The sequence below is a fragment of the Nipponia nippon genome, unplaced genomic scaffold (genome assembly GCF_047370975.1).
Source record: "Nipponia nippon isolate SJK-2023a ecotype South Korea unplaced genomic scaffold, ASM4737097v1 scaffold_7, whole genome shotgun sequence".
Lineage (NCBI taxonomy): Eukaryota > Metazoa > Chordata > Aves > Pelecaniformes > Threskiornithidae > Nipponia > Nipponia nippon.
In genome coordinates, this window is record NW_028262391.1 from 11,212,913 (window position 1) to 11,231,550 (window position 18,638).

The 18,638-nt window shown below is 66.6% G+C and overlaps 2 protein-coding genes across 7 annotated transcripts; one reads left to right on the top strand and one right to left on the bottom strand.

The window, feature by feature from the left end:
* Positions 1-952: 952 nt before the first annotated feature.
* On the bottom strand, positions 953-8,326 carry PSMD2 (proteasome 26S subunit ubiquitin receptor, non-ATPase 2). Its single transcript, XM_087740584.1, has 21 exons — positions 8,143-8,326; positions 7,331-7,387; positions 6,865-7,029; positions 6,505-6,626; positions 5,902-6,126; positions 5,640-5,798; positions 5,208-5,352; positions 4,944-5,004; positions 4,489-4,635; positions 4,183-4,289; positions 3,652-3,779; positions 3,485-3,572; positions 2,933-3,095; positions 2,736-2,837; positions 2,504-2,649; positions 2,202-2,285; positions 1,908-2,076; positions 1,716-1,810; positions 1,439-1,565; positions 1,233-1,351; positions 953-1,151 (listed from the first exon to the last, which is right to left on the bottom strand). Exons 1-21 carry the CDS (start codon positions 8,275-8,277, stop codon positions 969-971), a joined length of 2,727 nt encoding a protein of 908 aa, XP_087596710.1. The 5' UTR covers positions 8,278-8,326; the 3' UTR covers positions 953-968.
* A 1,451-nt stretch (positions 8,327-9,777) lies between these two features.
* ECE2 (endothelin converting enzyme 2) lies at positions 9,778-18,443 on the top strand. 6 transcript variants are annotated; one of them, XM_087738946.1, is made up of 20 exons: positions 9,778-9,904; positions 11,672-11,758; positions 12,152-12,296; positions 12,501-12,716; positions 12,801-12,925; positions 13,072-13,218; positions 13,306-13,371; positions 13,584-13,772; positions 14,194-14,336; positions 14,476-14,590; positions 14,843-14,953; positions 15,155-15,253; positions 15,345-15,422; positions 15,632-15,735; positions 16,042-16,152; positions 16,487-16,554; positions 16,736-16,794; positions 17,189-17,392; positions 17,474-17,569; positions 17,692-18,443. In XM_087738946.1, the coding sequence occupies exons 1-20, from the start codon at positions 9,863-9,865 to the stop codon at positions 17,866-17,868; spliced, it is 2,382 nt and encodes a 793-aa protein (XP_087595072.1). In that variant the 5' UTR covers positions 9,778-9,862; the 3' UTR covers positions 17,869-18,443. The 6 variants fall into 6 exon arrangements, 5 of the variants coding, with proteins under 5 accessions (XP_087595072.1, XP_087595076.1, XP_087595077.1 ...); XM_087738950.1 differs by having other exon boundaries at positions 13,692-13,772; XM_087738947.1 differs by lacking the exon at positions 9,778-9,904 and adding an exon at positions 11,453-11,593.
* The last annotated feature ends 195 nt before the right edge of the window (positions 18,444-18,638 follow it).

Sequence of the window (18,638 nt, forward strand, 5' to 3'; positions counted from 1 at the left end):
CGGCACCCGCCGGCACGCGCACCGGCACCGCCCGGGGCCTGCAGCCCCCCGGGACCAGCACCCACCACCGAGGACCTGCAATGTCCCGGGACCAGCACCCACCACCCGAGACCTGCATCCACCCAGGATCCATCCAGCATCGGCACCCACCTGCACCAGCACCCCCTGGGACCAGCACCCACCCAGCACCGGCACGACTCCGACCTGCACCCACCCAGGATCCATCCAGCATCGGCGCCCACATGGCACCACCCAAGACCCACACCCACCTGCACCGGGACCCCCCCCAGGACCGGCGCCCACCCAGGACCTGCACCCACGAACACCTGCATCCACCCAGCACCCCACAGGACAGGCACCTTGCCCCTACCCTGCACCCACCCCGCTCCCCCTGGGACTTGGCTCCCCCAGACCCAGCCTCCCAGGGGGACAGGGCTGGGCATCGACCCTTCCCGTTCTGGAAACAGGACAGGGGTTTCCTCTCTTTCCTAAAAATACCTCCCCCGTAGCTTCCACCCCGCCCCAAGACCGATTTTAACCCTGATCCGGGCTCTGGAGCTGAACTCGGGAGTCCCCCCCCGAGCCCCCCAGGGAAGAGAGTCGGAGCTGAACTCGGGAGTCCCCCCCCGAGCCCCCCAGGGAAGAGAGTCACACACTGCCGGCACACCCTGCCGTGGCCGGGCGCAGGGTGGGGAGGAGCGGGAACACCCGTGGCACCCTACAGCTCCGTGTTCACCCCCTGCTTCTCGGGGCCTGCGCCGTGCCCGGCCCCCAGGGGCAGCTGGCAGCCTCCAGGGGCTCGGCGCCCAGCCCGCACCCCCAGCACAGGGAGCATACGGCAGCACTGGAGTCTCCACATAGTTTATTTTCTTGACTCTCAGTAACAAAAAAAACAAACAAACAACCTAGGTTTTTTTTTCCTCCCCTCCCAAACCACCTACCCACCCCTCCCCCAGGCCCCCCTTGGCTCAAACGTCGTAGTTGGGGTTCTTGCGTAGGATAACAAATCCCTCCAGGATGGGTGTCACGGGCACGTGCTCCTCCGTGGCCAGCTCTGCCCGCTCTCCGTGCGCCAGCAGCACCGGCGTCGTGTGCGTCTGGAAGCCAGTGATGGTTTTTGGCTTGCCTGCCTGGCCCACCACGTCGACGGCCTGCGGGAGAAGAGCGAGGTAAATGCTGGGGCCACGCAAGGATGTCGGGGCACCCCATCCCCAGCTCTGGCTGCCCCTTACCTGTCCCACCCGAACCGACACGGGCAGAGGTCGCAGCTCCTCGTCAAAGGTGACCAGCATGCGGGGCTGCATGGCAGCAACGAGGCCGTAGAGGACGTAGTGGGACTTGCCCAGGATAACTGGGGAGAGACAGAAGTAAAGGGGCTGAGCGATGCCCACCCTGCGGGGCAGGGGGGTGCCCGGGGGGCCGAGCCCACAGTACTCACTGTTGCGCACGTCCAGGAAAGACACAAGGACGGTCAGCAGCCCGGCCACGGCCACCTGGCTCATGAGCTGGCGATCGCTGTGGTAGGGGCACAGGGTGAGCGTCCCCTTGCCCAGGTGGGTCAGGCCCTGGCGTGGCGAAGAAAGCACGTGAGAGAGGGGTGGGGTAACGCCTGGGACCCCCAGCCCTGCCTGGCAGGAGGGTGACACCCCCGCAACACCACAGGGACCCCCAACCTGCCCCTTCCCTGCCACGAGCGGCGAGCGCAGGATCATCACCTGGGCTAACCGCACCATGAAGAGGTTGTTGGGGTCCTTGGCGTGGTACTGGGCGAGCTGCCGCAGCATCGCTGCCAGCCGGGCATTGTTGGTACCTGAGGAAGAGGGGGTGCAGGCAGAGAGTAGGGTACATGGCTCGGGTCTCCCACCTTCCGCCCGCACGAGCCCCAAACCAGGCTGTCCGAGGCTTACCGCTGCCCACCATGCCCATAGCAAAGATGGAGTTGTAGGAGACCTCGGGGTCAGCGTCGTGAGAGAACTTGCTGAGGGTGTCGAGGATGTTGAGCCGGGGGTTGGAGACCGAGATAAGGGCCAGGGCCAGGGGCACAGCACGGCGCAGGGTGGGCTCCCCATACCGCAGCTGCACGGAGGGAAGTGGGTGTTAGACCCAGCTTACCGAGGGCAGCAAGGTTTACAGAGGCAAGACCCAGTCTCTACTCCCAGGTCACTTCCCGGCTCTGTGCTGTCTCCCCCGGCATCACTCACCAGATGGCCAAACGTGCGCAGGGCCATCTCAGCACCAATCTCCTCGCCCATGGCAATGAGCGCGATCCCCAACACCGCTACACCCTGTGGGGACACCGGCACTGAGCATCAGGCGAGGAGCACCCAGCCCAAAACCCAAGTTCTCACAGCCCCTGCGCCCACGCTGAGCCCAGGGGGACAGAGAGAGCAGGGGATGCTGCTGGGGACTGTTCTGCTCCAGCTCTGATCCCACAAGGGCCTTAGGGATCCTCCCAAAGCCGGCTCCTGCCTCAGGGCACAGCTCTCAGCCCACATTTCCCCACCTGGTGAGCCCCCATGTCAGCTGAGCTCTCTTTCTTCTCCTTCTCTTTCTTGTCCTTTTTGTCCTTGTCCTCCTCTTTCTCCTTGGAGTCGAAGTGCTCACTGCAGATGTGCAGGAGCTGTTGCACCTTCAGGACATTCCCCGAGCCTGGGGGCAGAGCAGAGGGCCAGGATCAGCAGGCGAAGGGCCCGGGACCCACTCCTGCTTCCCTCACCTCGATCAGCCCAACTCACCCGCATAGGCACAGATGTCCACCAGCGTGTTAGCAAAGCTGCGGAACGGCTCTGACACCACCTCCAGCGCTGCCAAGATTGCCTCAATCGCCTCCCCCTTCCCTGCCGAGGAAGGCGCAGTGGTTAGAGGACAGCGGTGGAGGGATGCTCTCAGCTCGTCCTCCGATCCATGAGCCACTGGCACTGCCCAGCCTTACCCAAGTGGTTCAAGCCCAGGCCGAGCGGCAGCCACCGGGCATACGTGTCCTTCAGCTCTGTCTCCGATTTCTCCATGATGGTCTGGAGGATGGTTGAGGTGACATCCCCGTTGCAGGAGCCCACCGATATCATCCCGCAGGCCAGGGCGGTCACGCCAGCCACCTGGTGAAGGAGGGAAAGAGACACGTTGTACACGGGGACAGCGCAGAGCGAGCTGACCCACGGCTCAGGGCCAGGTCTGCCCAGCCTGACGGCTGCCCAGCCTGAAAGAGCACTGGGTACCCTTGGTCCCCGCTTTGTGCAAAGATTTGGGCTACTGGCAGACCTGATGGCTTCCTACCCTCCCACATCTGCTGCAGTCACGTTGCACAAGCAGCTTAGATGGGGAAAACAGGCTCGTGCTCTTCTGGCACAGCACAGCATGGAGCAGGGACATGTAGCCTTGCTCTTGGAGCCCAAACCAGCTGCAGGACGGCCCCTGTATTCCCAGGAGCTGCTGGGGACTGGGTGGGGAAGCAGGAACCCCAGGCGAACCCTGCCTCGCTCCCTACCTCCATGCTGGACTTGGAGTCTCCCATCACCGGTAGCAGCAAAGTCAGGACGTCCTCACGGTTGGAGCCCGCATACGCCAGCCCCAGCCTGCAGAGAGTGCAGGGGAGCGTGAGGGGGGAGCTGCACCACCCTGCGCAGCGCAGGGAGGCTGGGGCCAGGCCCTTACCCAAAAATGGCTCCAATCCTCATGGTGTTGCTGTTGTGGAGGACGTAGTCGGACAGGAGGGCCAGGGCAGGGTCACACTCGTTCCTCACCCCCGAGTTGACAATGCCACAGGCCAGGAGGGCTCCCGACTGCAAGGCAGAAGCACCGTCACGCACCAGCCGCCAACACACAAAAGCTCCCTGCCAGCCAGTGACTAATATCACCCCACACGTTACACCCACTCCCCAGGATGGGCAAGTTGGTACCAAGTGAGCAACGTCACTCTGGATCCAGCTGAGCAGTCCAAAGCTCGTAGCTCTGTGACAAGGGGACCCCAAAGGTGCCTCAGGCAGTCCCCAAGAGCTCCCCGCCTTGCTGTAAGCCACTCAAAACCCTGGGACACAGGGCATCCGACCCCTTTCCGGGCAGCAGCTGAGCCGCACAGCGGACCAAGGCAAGGTTAACCATTCCCCGAGCCAGCCGCACACCCAGCCCACAGCAGGGCTGCCTCACGCAGCCGTAGAGCCTGTCACTGGGATCGGTGCCACCGACCTTGATGTAATCCTCCGAGGAGTACAGGTACTTGTCGATCTGCGTGAGCCCCCCGTCCACGTCCCACAGCAGTATCGTGCCCAGCGAGGCTGCAGCACTCAGCATCCCTGCGGTTCCAGGGGAGAAGAGCTCACGTCAGCCCTGAATTGACGTGCCCTGTCTGGGGCAGGTGGTGGCCAGGGACATGGGGCAGCCCAGCAGCAGCTGTGCCCTGTAACCCCCGCTTTCAGCAGGCCCCCAAAAGGGTCAGGGTAGCGACCCCAACCCTAAGGGCACCTCCAGCCCCTGCCCAGCCGGCTCCCTCACCGTGGTCCTTGTTCTTGTACAACCATTTATTGCCATCGTCCGTCAGCAGCTTGTCCTGTCCGAACGCAGCATTCACAAAGCCGTTCACAAAGGAGGAGGCCAAATTCATCCGGGCTGAGTCCACTTGGGAACCGCTCCCCCCGAACCCTGGGGAACGATGTCAGGATGAGCTGGGCAGCAAGAGAAGCCCTGCCAGCCCTCCACCGCACAGCTGTCCCACGCCACAGGGGGATGAGGACCTGTCCCACCACCAGCAGGAAGGAGGAGCCCAAATCCATGGCAGGCAGCTGGGTCTGCTCCACGCCAGGTCAGAGACCGCAGGCAGGCCATCGGCCTGCCTCAGGACACACAGCTGATTGCGCCGGCCCAGAGGTGCCTTCCAGCCCCAGAGGTGCCTTCCAGCCCCAGGAGCTCCCCACAGGAGAAAAGACAAAGGCCACAAGAGCAGCCCTTACGGTTATTTTCCAGGTGGGTTTTGTAAATATCATCCGGCACTTTGGGCTCCATGATGTCCAGCTGCAGAGACAAGAGAGAAGGGGGTTACCACCCGGCCAGCACACCCCAGGGCAGCTGCCCTACAAGGGCAACCTCTCCAGGAGGTGCCTGGCCAAGCTCATAGGGATGAAGGATCTCTTCCCAGATCTTGCCACAGAGCCTGGCTGCCAGGGCAGCCACAGCTGGAGGCAGCCCAGAGCTCTTTTCCCAGCCGAGACACTCACTTCTCTAGCCAAGGCCAGGAAGTTGCTGTTGAGCTGGACGTTGGACATGATCTCAGTCAGGTCCTCGTATTCCTCCACATCCTCGTTCAGCTCCAGGAAGACCCCATGGCGGCCCAGCATAAAGGCCATCTGCTTCTGGACAACTCTGCGCAGAGAGAAGAGGTTTCACAAGTGCCCAGACCCCAGCCAGCCCCAGCACAAACACAGGCTCACCAAACGGTGAGCCAGCCTGCCCTGCTCTAGAGGCACACAAGAGCAGCCCAGAGACAACCCACTCTGGCCCATCTTGATTTCAGGGGCAAGAGTCTCAGTCCAAAGCCCCAGACACCTCCGGCGGTGGCAGGATCCAACCCAGCTCTTGCCCAGACAGGGAGCCACACCCCACCACGATGGGTGAAGGCCCCAGAGGGTGGGAAATGTGTCTCCACTTACACATCTTTGCAGGAAGTGAAGATGTCCTCCACCAGCTCCATGTCATTGAGCATCAGAGCCAGGCGGAGGGCTTCAGGGTAGCGGCTGAACTTGCGGAAGATGCCCAGGGCACAGCGCAGGAGAGCTGAGTTCTCAGGCTCTGGGACGTAGCTTACGCAGCTTTGAGGAGGAGACAGGCGTGAGGGTGATGACCACGTCAGGCAACCTCGGACCACCAGGGACCAGGCGCCCTCCAGTGCCTGAGACTGCTGAGGTCCCTCACCTGGTCAGATAGAGGCACACTTTGGAGTAGGCGTTGTCATCAATGTACTTCTCCAGCATGTCCATCTGCTCGATCTCCATGAGCAGGTCACAGGCCTCGTGCTCTGCGTTGTGGGCCATGTTGTAGGGGACGATCTCCTTGACCAGCGTGAGGAGCGTGTCCCTCTGAGCCTTGTCAGCCTCATCGATCTCCTGCCACTCCTTGGCCACCTCCCCTGCCAGGTGCCTGCAGGGACAAAAGGACGTCACCGCCACAGAAACCAGCTTCACCCAGCCCCAAAGATGGGGAGCAGCTGCTATCAGTTAGCTGGGGCTGCGTATTGTTTACGGGGGCTCCACACTCCTGTGAGAGGTTGTGGGGGACAAGCCCAGAGGAGGAATAGGGTTAAGAGCAGAGATTACAGAGGCCACAGCAGCAAGATCTCTGCAGTTAGCAAACCACTGTGGAGAGAGGATGAGGTGACATGTGTGCAGACGTGACAGGAGAAGCCCAGCACAAGCCCAGCAAGTCGGGACACCTCCCAGGCGGGCTAGAGTCAAAGCGCTCAGGGAAATCCCCCTGAGCCCTTGTCCTTCCCCCAGCCCTGCTCCCACCCAGGCTTACCTGACGTATTCATGCCCCCAAGACGCCAGCTCCTCCTGGGAGCCCACCAGCCGGTACTTCAGACACTCGCGCTCCCCACTCATGGTCATGGCCAGAACAGAAATGATGTCTGCCGCAAAGCGCTGGGGAAAGAGTACGGAGGTCCAGACACACGACGGGCACGGGGAAGCAGAGGCAGCCAGGGACACAACGCTCTCCCTGCACCCACAAGCCAGCAAAGGCATGGCCCTGGCAACTTATAATCCACTGGAGCAAGTCACAGAGGCTGATGTGGGACCACAGGGTCTGGATGGCTCTGTGACCACCTGCGCCAGCACCGTCCCCGCAGCCAGGTGGAATGGTGGAGCCAAGAGCCTTTACCTTGTTCTCTCCTGGAGCCATGTTCTCATAGATCTCCTTCAGCTTGCCGTAATGCGGCCGTAGGAACTTGAGGGGTTTGGGAACGGAGGTCATGGAGGTGGTGGAAGAGCGGATCTGCCTCCGCAGCTCCTCCAGGGCTGGGCGGTAGAGGGATGTATCTTTCTCCTGCAGAGGGAAGCTGCCTGTCAGGGAGCAGGGGGCTGGTTCCTGCGCCACCACCCCGCCAGCCCTCCCCAAACACAGCCATGGCTCAGAGCAGAGGGAGGCAGAGGTCCCCCGGGCACCAGTCCGACAGACAGCAAGGCTGGGGGACAAACCGCAGCGGACAAGGAGGGGCCCCACTCAAGGTGAACCCCCCTCACCTCCACTGCGCAAAGAACAACCGCAAGCGAGGGACAGATGAACTCAAGTCCTGGCCAAGGCTCCCGGCTCCGCAGCTCCTTGCCAAGGCACGGCACAGACTTACCCCCAGGCGCTCCACCAGCATCTCCAGCTCATCCTGCAGCTGTTTGTCCTCCTCGGACTGCCGAAACGCACAGGAGAAAGCGGAGTTAAGGGTGCCCAGCACGGACACCCCCAGTGTGACGGGGTGGGGGTGTCACCCCAAGCCGCAGGGGGACCAGGACACAGTGACACCCCCCCAGGGCACCATCCTGCCCCAGTGCTGCTGGGGGGTCAATGCTGTCGTTACCAGGGATCCCCCCCCAAAGAGACCACCCCTTCCCGGGGTGAGCGGCGCCTCCATCGCCCGGTGCTGGGCGGCGAGGGGCCCGGCGGGGCACAGCCCCACGGGGGCACCCCGCTGACAGCGGCCCCTCCACCCAGGGGCAGCCCCCCGCAGCCCGTGGGGACCCCCGGCGCCAAGGCCACCCCCGCGCCGGACAAAGAGGGGACTCCTCCACAGTCCCCGCTGATTACATCACGGCTCTCCTCACCCCATTCCAGCGACGTCAGACCCCGGAGCCCCCCCGCCCCACCGCGCACACGCACCCCCCCAGGGCAGGGAGCCTTCAGCTCTGTCACGCGGGTACCCCCAAGACGTCACGGTCTCCCTTGGAGGAAGCCCCTCGCCTCAGTGACGTCACGGCTCCCCTACGGAGGGACCCCCCTCCCGCCGGTGACGTCACGCGCCCCCGCCGGAGGGAGCCTCGGCGACGCCACAGACGCCCCCGGAGGGGTGCCGGCCACCCTCATGACGTGGGATGACGTCCCGCCCCGCCGGTGACGCGAGCCCGGCTGGGCCGTGACTCAGCTGCGGCCCGCGGCGGCGGCCCTCACCAGCTCCTGCTCCTTCTCGGGCCCCGCGGGCGGCTCCCGGCGGTCCCGTCCCCAGGGCGGCGTGGGCTTCTCGTCGCCGCCCGACCCGGGGCCGCCCTGCACCCGGCTCTGCCCGCCGCCGCCGCCCGCCTCCATGACCGCTCCGCCGCGCACCCGCCGCTCCGCGCCTGCGCGCCGCAACCCCCCGCCGCCAATCGCCGCCCGGCGCCGCCGTGACGACACAGCCGCGCGCCGAGGGCGGGGAGAGGGGCGGGGACAGGGGCGGGGCGGCCCCACGTGTCGCGGCGCTGCGCAGCGCCGAGCACCGGCACCGCCACCGCCACCGGCGCCGGCAGCGGCGGGAGCGGGAGCGGGAGCGGGGGGGTCCAGGCTCGGCCCGGCCCGGGGCAGCCGGGGACGGGGTCGGCGACCCGGAGCTCCGCCAGCCTGGCACGGGGCACCGGTGCCACCCGAGTGAGGCGGCATTGCCCGGGGCTGGCGGGCTCGGCGGTGGCCCGACGCGCCGGGGACACCCGTGGGCACCCCTGTGCCCCTCCACCCGTGTCACACACACACCCCCTGCACACGCGTGCCGCCCCGTGACCCCGGACCCGCGGTTCGGGCGGGTGGCACTGCCTCCCCCACCCCACCGGGCACCCCGGGGGGCACCTTACCCCACCCCGGCACTGGCGGCAGTGCCAGGCATCCCCCCACCGACGTTTCTCGAGGCACCGCTGCTGCGCACACCCGGGCACCCACCCAGCCGCTCTGTGCCCTGCACCCCAGAGGGTAGGTGGGATCCCATCCGTGTGCCTGCGCCCCGACACCCCCACAGGCTGCTGCCCCTCTGGCAGCACCCCGGGTGCCGGGCAGGTGACCTGCGGTGACACCCTGCCCCAGGCAGGCGGTGGCACAGCGTTGGGAGGTGTCGAGGCGGGGTGTGAGGCTGTGCGCGTAGCCACAGCCTCCCCCTTGCTTGCCACCACGGCGATGGCTATGGCTGTGCACGCCTGCGTGCGTGCGACTGTGTCACACCGTGTGTGGTGGCACGGGCCTGCAGGTGACCTCAGGGTGCCGGTGTCAGTCAGTGTGTGTGTGCGTCCTGGGCACGTGCTGGTGCATCGGGGTGTGCGCCCGGGTACCAGAGCAGGGTGTGCTGCTGCAGCTGTGCACCATTACCACCCCGCTACCGGTGCCGGTACCCAGTGCTGTGCAGTGCCAGCGTCAGCGTGCCTCCCCGAGTGCCGGTACGTGTGTCAGCGTGCCGGTGCCCGTTGCGGGCGCATGGGTGCGAGCCCGGGTGCTGCTCCCTGTGCCGGTGCGGGTGCCGGTGGGGGTGCGGGTGGCGGTGCCGGTGCAGACACCAGTGCGGGTGGCGGTGCCGGTGCGGGGCTCCTCCCGCACGCACGGCGGTCACCTTGGCGGCGGGGCCGGGCCGGGTGGAGCGGAGCGGTGCGACCGGGCTGGGCACCGGTGCCCCCGCTCCAGCCACCCCCCGAGGCGCCGGCCCCCGCCGCCCCCGCCCCGTTGCCTACGGGCGGCGCCCAGCCGGTACCAGCCCCCGCGGCTCCATCCCTCCGCTGCTGCCCCATCCCTGCCCGGTCCCTGTCCCGGTCCCGGCGGCGGCGCGGCGGCCGGTGCGGGCCATGGCGGCGGCGGAGGCAGGCGGCGCTGCGGCGGCGGCGGCGGGGGCCCGGCGCGGCCCGGGCGGGGAGCGAAGCTAGGCGGGAGGCGGCCCGGGATGGCCAGGATGAACGTGGCCCTCCAGGAGCTCGGACACGCCGTGAGTGCCCGGGGCAGCGGCGCGGACCGGGCCGGGGATGGCGGTGGGGCAGGGCGGGGAGTGGGGCAGGAGGAGCGGGGGGACGGGGGGCAGCGGCTCCCGGGGGGCAGAGGGGACGGCGAGGGGGACAGTAGGGGGCCGGGGCAGAGGAGAGCCCGGGGGTTGGAGGGCTCAAGGAGCTGGTAGGGCTGGGGAGGCTGCGGGACCCCGCAGGAGGAAGGGATAGAGGGGCTGGGGGAGCCCGGGGAGGGGGGATGGCCGGGGGACGCAGGGGGCTGCGTGGGGCTGGGAGAGCTGCGTGGCTGGAGGGTCCCCGTCCCCCACGGCGGGGGGGGGAAGGGGGAGGAAGGGCACCTCCAAACCCCTGCCTGGGGTCGGGCAGAGGGAGCTGGGGCAGTTCGGAGATGGCCCCACAGACCCTTCTCTGCCGAGGTATGAAGCCCACCTGGGGTACAGTGATGCTGCTCATAGGGTGCCCCCCAAGGCAGCACCCCTGGAGGGAGCAGGGGACCCTGTCCCTGTGGGTCTCAGCCCCACGGAGAGGACAGGAGGAGCCCCAGGACCAGGTCCTGCTCCTGCCTTGAGGGTGCCAGGAGGTGCTGGGGAGGGGGTGCTGCTGGCTGGTGCCCAGGAGGACGAGGACCACCCAGGAGGGGAGAGGAGAGTGTTGGAGGAGCCAAGGCGGTGGGGGTGCTTGCCTGGCTGAGCTCCCACAGGATGCCGAGCCGTCCCTCCTAATGCCTGCGGCTCCCGGGAACCCACCCTGGCGGGGGGCTCCTGCCAACCGTCGATCCCAGCCTTGCGCCCTCCCGCCGCCGCAGCCCCTGGCGAAGCCCCTTCCCTGTGCCAGCGGTGTGGCAGTGGGCAGAGCTGGGCACAGGGCACTTGCCCTGCTTCACCCCCTGCCCATCATCCTTCCCGCCCTGGCCCCCGACACCGGCCCTGCAGGCAGCCCTGGGGAATCCACCTTAGTCTGCAGCACAGATGGGAGGGTGAGCCGCAATCCACCCAGGCGTTAACTCTGAAGCCTAAGGATGACTCGCGACCAGCAGCATTGCTGATTCTCTTCCACCAAAGCCTCCAGCTTTTTCTTCCAGCTCATCCCCCGCCCCCCCCCCCCAAAGCTGCTGGCTCAGCTCCACCACCTCCCTCTTGGCTGAGTCCTTGGCAGCCCTCACGGCTGGGTCGGTGCAAGCAGCCCTTGCTGGGCTGCCCTGCAAGGCCGGGAGTGAGGGGGTCCTGTCCTGCTGGCTGGCACCCCCTGTAGTGCCCCCTCTCCCCTCACACTCTGCCTGCACGGGCTTGGCCCTGCACCCTGGGCACCCCCGGGGCCAGGATGAGGTGGGAGGTGCTTCCAGATGTTTCGGACCGGTGCACATCTGCATGGAAAGTTCCAGGCGGGGGAGGAGGGGCAAGGCAGCAGCACTAGCCAATGGTTGCCTGGCAACAGGGACCACGTCTCCGTGGCGATGTGGCACCTGTCGGCAGGGCTGATGCCACGGCTGCCATGGCGACGCGGAGGGATGCTCTGGAGCGAGCCCCCGAGCCCCCCACCAGCATCTCTCCCCGTGCTCCCCAGGGCCACCCAGGGCTGGGGACAGCCCCTGGGGGAGGCCCAGGTGCACTGAGGGGGGTCAGGAGCTGCCCCAGCCCCCCCGTGCAGCCACAGAGTGGGCACCGGTCCTTGCCGTAAGATCTGGAAGGGATGGCGGGGCGGGGGGCAGCCACCCCCACGCCCCCATCCCAGCCCGCTCCCTCCCTCGGCAGATGCCCGACTACAAGCGTGCCACGCTGCAGGATGACGAGGGGCCAGAGCCAACGGGGGATGGCAGCGCCTCTCCCGACAGCGTGGAGGTGAGGTCTGCCCCGGCCCCTCCATCCTTCCCCTCCCCATCCTCCCTGGCCCCCCTCCTCACCCTCAGCCGGAGCCTGCCCACAGACGGGTGGGCAGCAGGAGCAGGGCCGGCAGCCAAGCTAGCTCTGGCTGTCCCCAGGGATGTGCTGGGAGGCAGCCAAAATGCGGCAAAGAGTGTGCCCAGGCCATCGTCCTTCCTTGCGGCAGGGGGGGGCCACCAGCACCCACTGCCAGCTCACCGGGGCTCGTGCCCTGGGGACCCCCAGAGGGATGCCCTGATCCCCTCCTCATCATGCAGCTGAGCCAGGCACCGGGGCACAGGAGGGGAGGGAAGGGGGAGCAGTGAGGTTTGGTCCCCCCACGGTGCGATGGCAGGTCCTGCTCCTGCCCAGGTGGGGTTTCGGAAGGGGCCGGGGCCGCTGCTGAGCCGCCTGGCCTCGCGCAGCCAGCTGGAGCTGGTGCTCTGCGCTGTCTCCGTCTCCCTGGCCCTGCTGCTCGGTGTCGCCGTCGTCGCCCTGGCCATCCAGTACCGCAGAGGTAGGGAGGGGCCCCGCGCCCCACCAGCGTGGCAGTGGCATCCCCCACCCAGGGGGACACGGCAGGATGGGGAGGGATGGGTCAGCCCATGGCTCCTGCTCCGGGTGCTCTGCCTGCCCGGGGTGCAGGCAGGGTTTGGCCCCACTCCGTGCCTCGGTTTCCCCCCGCACACGCGCACAGCCCCAGGCATGCCTTCCCTGCCAGATCCCTCTCACAGCACGTGCCTGACGGATGCCTGCATCCGGGTGGCCAGCAAGATCCTGGAGGCCCTGGATGCAGAGACGGACCCGTGCCAGGACTTCTACCAGTACTCATGTGGGGGCTGGATCAAGAGGAACCCACTGCCCAATGGGCGCTCCAAGTGGAGCACCTTCAACAGCATCTGGGACCAGAACCAGGCCATCATGAAGCATCTCCTAGGTGGGCTCCGGGGGGGGTCATGGCCACCGGGGGGGTGACCTCTGGGCACAGGCGTCCCCGGGACTGACCAGCAGCCTCCCGCAGAGAATGCCACCTTCAACTCCAGCAGCGAGGCGGAGCGGAAGACGCAGCGGTACTACCTGTCCTGCCTCAAGGAGCAGAGGATAGAGGAGCTGGGCTCCCAGCCCCTCATGGAGCTCATCGACAAGGTGGGCAGCCATCCGCACGTGAGCCCCGAATTGTCGGGGCTCAGCCTAGCGCATCTCCTGCTCAGCTCTTCGTGTAACCGGGGAGGGGGCAGCCCTCGGGGACGGACCCTATCCCTCCTTGAGGCGCCGGGTCTGTCTGCCAGCAGATCGGGGGATGGAATGTCACTGGCTCCTGGAACCAGACCAGCTTCATGGAGGTCCTCAAGATGGTGTCGGGCACATACCGGGCGACCCCCTTCTTCACGGTGTACGTGGGTGCAGACTCCAAGAGCTCCAACAGCAACGTCATCCAGGTTGGCACCTTGGCACCGAGGGCTGGCGAGCACCGAGGGGGCACCGGTGGGCACCGGGCTGCCCATGCTGCCCCTCTCTCCTCCCAGGTAGACCAGTCGGGGCTTTTTCTCCCATCCCGGGATTACTACCTGAACAAGACTGCCAATGAGAGGGTGAGGCTGGGCGCCGGGCACCCTGCCGGCAGCAGCTGGGGGAAACCCACAGCAATGGGGTGTGAGCAGTGCCGGGGCGCACCTGGCACCTGCACCCTGCCCATTGAGGTGGCACAGTGCCCAGGCACGGTGCCCAGGCAGCGGGTCTGAACCCCCCGGGGAGGTGGGATGAGCTGCAGCCGGGACTGAGCTGGGGCTCGGGGTCCCGCCAGGTCCTGGCAGCGTACCTGGACTACATGGTGGAGCTGGGCACGCTGCTGGGGGGGACCCCGGAGCCCACCCGCCTCCAGATGCAGCAGGTGCTGGACTTTGAAACCCAGCTGGCCAACATCACCGTGCCCCAGGCTGAGCGGCGGGACGACGAGAAGATCTACCACAAAATGAGCATCGCTGAGCTGCAGGTGGGCACAGCATGGGACAGCCTGGGGAAACCCTCTGGAGATGCAAGGGGGGGTTGTCCAATGGAGCACCTCAGGGTCCGTGCCCGCTGCTGTCCCCACCCAGGACACCCCAGGCAGCCCCATCCATTGTGGGACATGCGCTGGGTGCTGGAGTGAGGTGCTCATCCCCCTGGTCATTAGGATTTGGGGCGAGCTGCCACCCTGCATGGGGAGTCCTGGGGTACCCTCCTTCTCCTGCAGCATTGAGAGCAGCAGGGAGCCATGGGAAGGGTTTGGGTCAGAGCAGGGATTTGGGGTGCTGAGGGACCTTGGGACCCTCCCGGGTAGCACAGCCTCTGCCCCAGGGGATCCTCCTGTGACGGACAGGAGGGGCAGAGCCGTGCCGAGCACCCGGGTGCTGCATCCCCGTGTTCTCCCCCAGGCCCTGGCCCCCGCCATCGACTGGCTGGATTACCTGTCCTACGCCCTGGCCCCGCTGGAGCTGGCCGACACGGAGCCTGTGGTGGTGTACGGGGACACCTACCTCCAGCAGGTCTCCGACCTCATCAACAGCACTGACAGGAGGTGAGGCACCCGTGAACCCCCGCCATGCCCTGTTTGGGGTTTTCCCCATGGTGGGGGCACATTTTGGGCTCGCCGGCGGCTGGGGCATCCCCCGTGGACCATGCCCGTGCCAAGCCGTGGCATCTCTCTGCCCCTGCAGCATCCTGAACAACTACTTGATCTGGAACCTGGTGCAGAAGACAGCCTCCAGCCTGGACCAGCGCTTTGAGACAGCCCAGGAGAGGCTACTGGAGACACTCTATGGCACCAGGAAGGTAACGGGGGGCCCTGGGACTAGCCCCCTCGGCCCCCAGCCTGGAAGCAGCCAGGACCACCTCTGCCCTTGGGATGCCCTTGGAATGCTGAGCCCCGGATGCTGCAGAGGGAACCCAGGGACCATCTTTTGGGATGGGGGTTTATCTTCTGAGCATCTCCCCCCTGGGGAGGGGGCAGAGCCAGGCTAGGGGCAGGGAGAGGAGCAGGGGAGGGGGCTAGGGGTCTCACGGACCCCCATCTCACTCCCACAGTCCTGCACGCCCCGATGGCAAACCTGCATCTCCAACACGGATGACACGCTGGGCTTCGCCCTGGGCTCCCTCTTCGTCAAAGCTACCTTCGACCGGGACAGCAAGGCCATCGTGAGGACGCTTCTGCCCCTGTCCCCTCCCCATCACCATCCGTGGGAACCCCCCCTTTTCCCCCCAAACCCCAGGGCTGGAAGGCAGGGAGCAGGGAAACGGGACCCCCAGCCCTGGGGAGTCACATCCTGCCCACCCTGTCCCTGTCTGAGGGGTTGCGGGGGGCAGAGGGACCTTCATTCCCTCCCCTCCCCTCCCCAGGCTGAGGAGATGATCAGCGAGATCCGGGCAGCATTCGAGGTGTCCCTGGACCAGCTGGACTGGATGGACGAGAAGACCAGGCAGGCTGCAAAGGAGAAGGTGACCCTGGGGACGGCAGAGGGTGGGAGACCCCTCCACTCCCAGGAAGCCCCCCCACCCCATCTCACTGTCGGGGCCTCTCCCCACACAGGCGGACGCTATCTACGACATGATCGGCTTCCCCGACTTCATCCTGGACAACAAGGAGCTGGATGACGTCTATGATGGGGTAGGGGGGCACCTGGCTCACAGGGAGGGGGCCTGGTCCCTGCTCACGCCAAGCCCTGCGGGGCCCCATGGTGGGGCGATGTCCCTATTTGGGGGACCCGTTTGGGATGGGGAGTTATGCAGAGCCACCCTGGTACTGAGTACATCCCAGACAGGGTGGGGAGAGCAGTCCCTGATGGACCCTTCCTCATTTCTCCTCTTCCTCACCAGTACGAGGTCTCGGAGGACTCCTTCTTCCAGAACATGCTGAACTTCTACAACTTCTCTGCCAAAGTGATGGCCGACCAGCTCCGGAAACCCCCCAACCGTGACCAGTAAGGGGGGGGGCTCAGAGAATGTGACACTGGCACAGTGTCACAGCACTGTCCCCAGCACGGCCTGGGTGGCACTGGCTCACTGGGGGGAAGGTCCCCCCATGGGGTGGCACAGCATTTTGGGTCACCTGCGGTGACTCTGGCTTGTCCCTGGGACAGGGTCCCTTGGTCATGGGGCGGCGGTGCCAGCCCCAGGCAGGGCAGCACAGGGGACCCGCGGTGGGAGATGGCACAGGAGGGTGCCACGTTGGAGGGGGGAGAGGGGACGCATCCCTGCCTGTCCCCTGTCCCACCTCTCTGCCGCAGGTGGAGCATGACCCCGCAGACCGTCAATGCCTACTACCTGCCCACCAAGAACGGGATCGTCTTCCCCGCCGGCATCCTGCAGGCTCCCTTCTACGCCCGCAACCACCCCAAGTGAGCCTGGCACGGGGATGGGGGGGCACAGGCTGGATCAGGGCCAGCACTCCACAGAGCCCCCCCCCCAGTCATGAAGCAAAGCCCTAGGGGGTCTTGAGGGTCCCTCAAGGCTTTACATCCCACAGACAAACCAGCCTGCAAAGTCCCTGTGGGGCCACCAGTGTCCCCAACAGAACTCATTCCCAGCTGGGTGCCAACCAGAGCAGAGTCTTGCCGGGTGCCCCAGACACAGACGGGGTGCCCAGGCTGTGGAGGGCGTGCCCGGGCTGGGGGCAGGCTTTGATGGCATCATCCCCCCACACTTACCTGGCTCTTTCCCACGGCCCCACAGAGCCCTTAATTTCGGCGGCATCGGCGTGGTGATGGGGCACGAGCTGACCCACGCGTTCGACGACCAAGGTGAGAGCCCGCAGGCAGCGCAGCCCTGACCCCCATCACCTCCCTGCCCCCCGCCCGGCCCCTGCCCTCGGTGTGGGGAGGGGGTGCCATGGGCGCGCGGGGGTCCCGCTTTGCCATCCATTGCATCATGCGTGCTCGTGCCCCCCCAGCCGCCCCCCCTTCTATCGTCCTGTCTCCCCAGGTGGCACCCGCCGATACCTCCCCCCGGCTTCTCTGTGCAGCTTTCGCTCCATCCGCTTGGTGAGGACACGGTGTCTGCAGCCCCGGCCCCCTCCTCATCCTTCTCCCCGTGGGGCACGGGATGGGTCCCTCTTGCATCCGCTCTGCTTTGCATCTTCACCACAGCCCCGGAGCCGAGATGGGGTCAATGGGGGAATGTGGGGTGACAAATCTGGCTTGGGACAGCGGGGATGCACCGGGGGATGGATGGGACCCAAGAGCACAGCTGAGCCCCAGCCAGAGCCCGCCCGGAGCGGGGGCTGGGGGACACCACCTGCCCTGGGCATGGACCCAAGGCGCCAGGTCCCCCGGTATCCCCTGGGGCTGTCCCCACTGCACCCCACCCTGCTTCGGGACCCCCTGCAGCAGGGGCTCTGCAGAGGGCCGGTGTCCCCCAGACCCACCCCACCCACAGCTCGGTCCCGCAGGGCGGGAGTACGACAAGGAGGGCAACCTGCGGCCATGGTGGCAGAACTCCTCCCTGGAGGCCTTCAAGAACCGGACAGCGTGCATGACGGAGCAGTACGGCCGCTACACTGTCCACCGCGAGAAGGTCAATGGCCGGCAGACGCTGGGCGAGAACATCGCCGACAACGGCGGGCTCAAGGCAGCCTACAATGTGAGTGCCACCGTCCCAAGGGGACGCATACCCCCGTGCCTGTCTGTCCCTCCCCGGGGCTTCAGGGTGCCTCTCCTGCAGGCGTACAAGTCCTGGCTGCAGAAGAACGGGGAGGAGAAGCGCCTGCCAGCCCTGGGGCTCACCAACCACCAGCTCTTCTTCGTGGGCTTCGCACAGGTAGGGCGCAGCAGCATGGTGGGTTCCCCATCCCTCCCCGGCCCCTCAGAGCCACTCCACCGGCCCCTATCCTGCCTGGGGGGCTCTGCCCCCCGTCCCTGAGGCTGCTCCCGCTCCGGCAGGTGTGGTGCTCCGTCCGGACACCCGAGAGCTCCCACGAAGGGCTGGTGACCGACCCCCACAGCCCCGACAAGTATCGCGTCATCGGCACCCTCAGCAACTCCCGGGACTTTGTTGAACATTTCGGCTGTCCCCTGGGCTCCCCCATGAACCCCGGCAAGCACTGTGAGGTGTGGTAGGGATGGGGAGGGTGCTGGGGACAGAGGGGATGATGCTTTGCTGTGCCCCCACCCCCAGCCCTCACCGGCTGCCAGAGCTAGCCCACGGGCAGAGAGCGGGGCCACCCCCCAGGTCACTCTCCATCGCGGTCCCCCCCTGTGCACACACCGCACGCCGCCTCGCCCCACCTCTGCCCCCTCCCCAGCACAAACCGGGCACCCACCGCAGCCCCCATCCACAGCCTGGGGCTGGGCACGGCCGGCAGAAAAGCCGTAGCACCCCCAAACGCCGCTCTGCCCCCCCAACCCTGACGTGCTAGAGACGGGCACAGCTCAGCCCCCCCAGCGCTGTGTCCCCCCCGGGGTGGGCAGGTCAGAAGGGTCCCAGGGAGAGCACTAGAGCTGAGCCCCCCGACCTGCTGGAGACGGAGGCTGGGGGCCACCCGGCTCCGCTCTTCCCTCACCCCCTCTCAATCCGGCTTGGCTTCCCCATCCATCTCTGCTGGGACCAGCGGGCAGCAGCGGGGACTCCGGTGCCTTCAGCTGTGGGTGGCTGTCGCTGAATTTATTTAACGATTAAAAGCAGTTTCCACTTAGTCCGGCGACTCCGGGTCCTTTGCGGTGTCGGGGTGGGGGGAGAGGTAGGATCTGGAGCGGGGGGTGACTCAAAAGCCGGGGGGACGTGTGGGAGATGAGGCATCCCGAGGGATGGGAGTGGGAGATGAGGCATCCCGAGGGACCAAGGGAAGGGAGCGGGAGATGAGATGCCTTGAGGGACAGAGGGAGGGGAG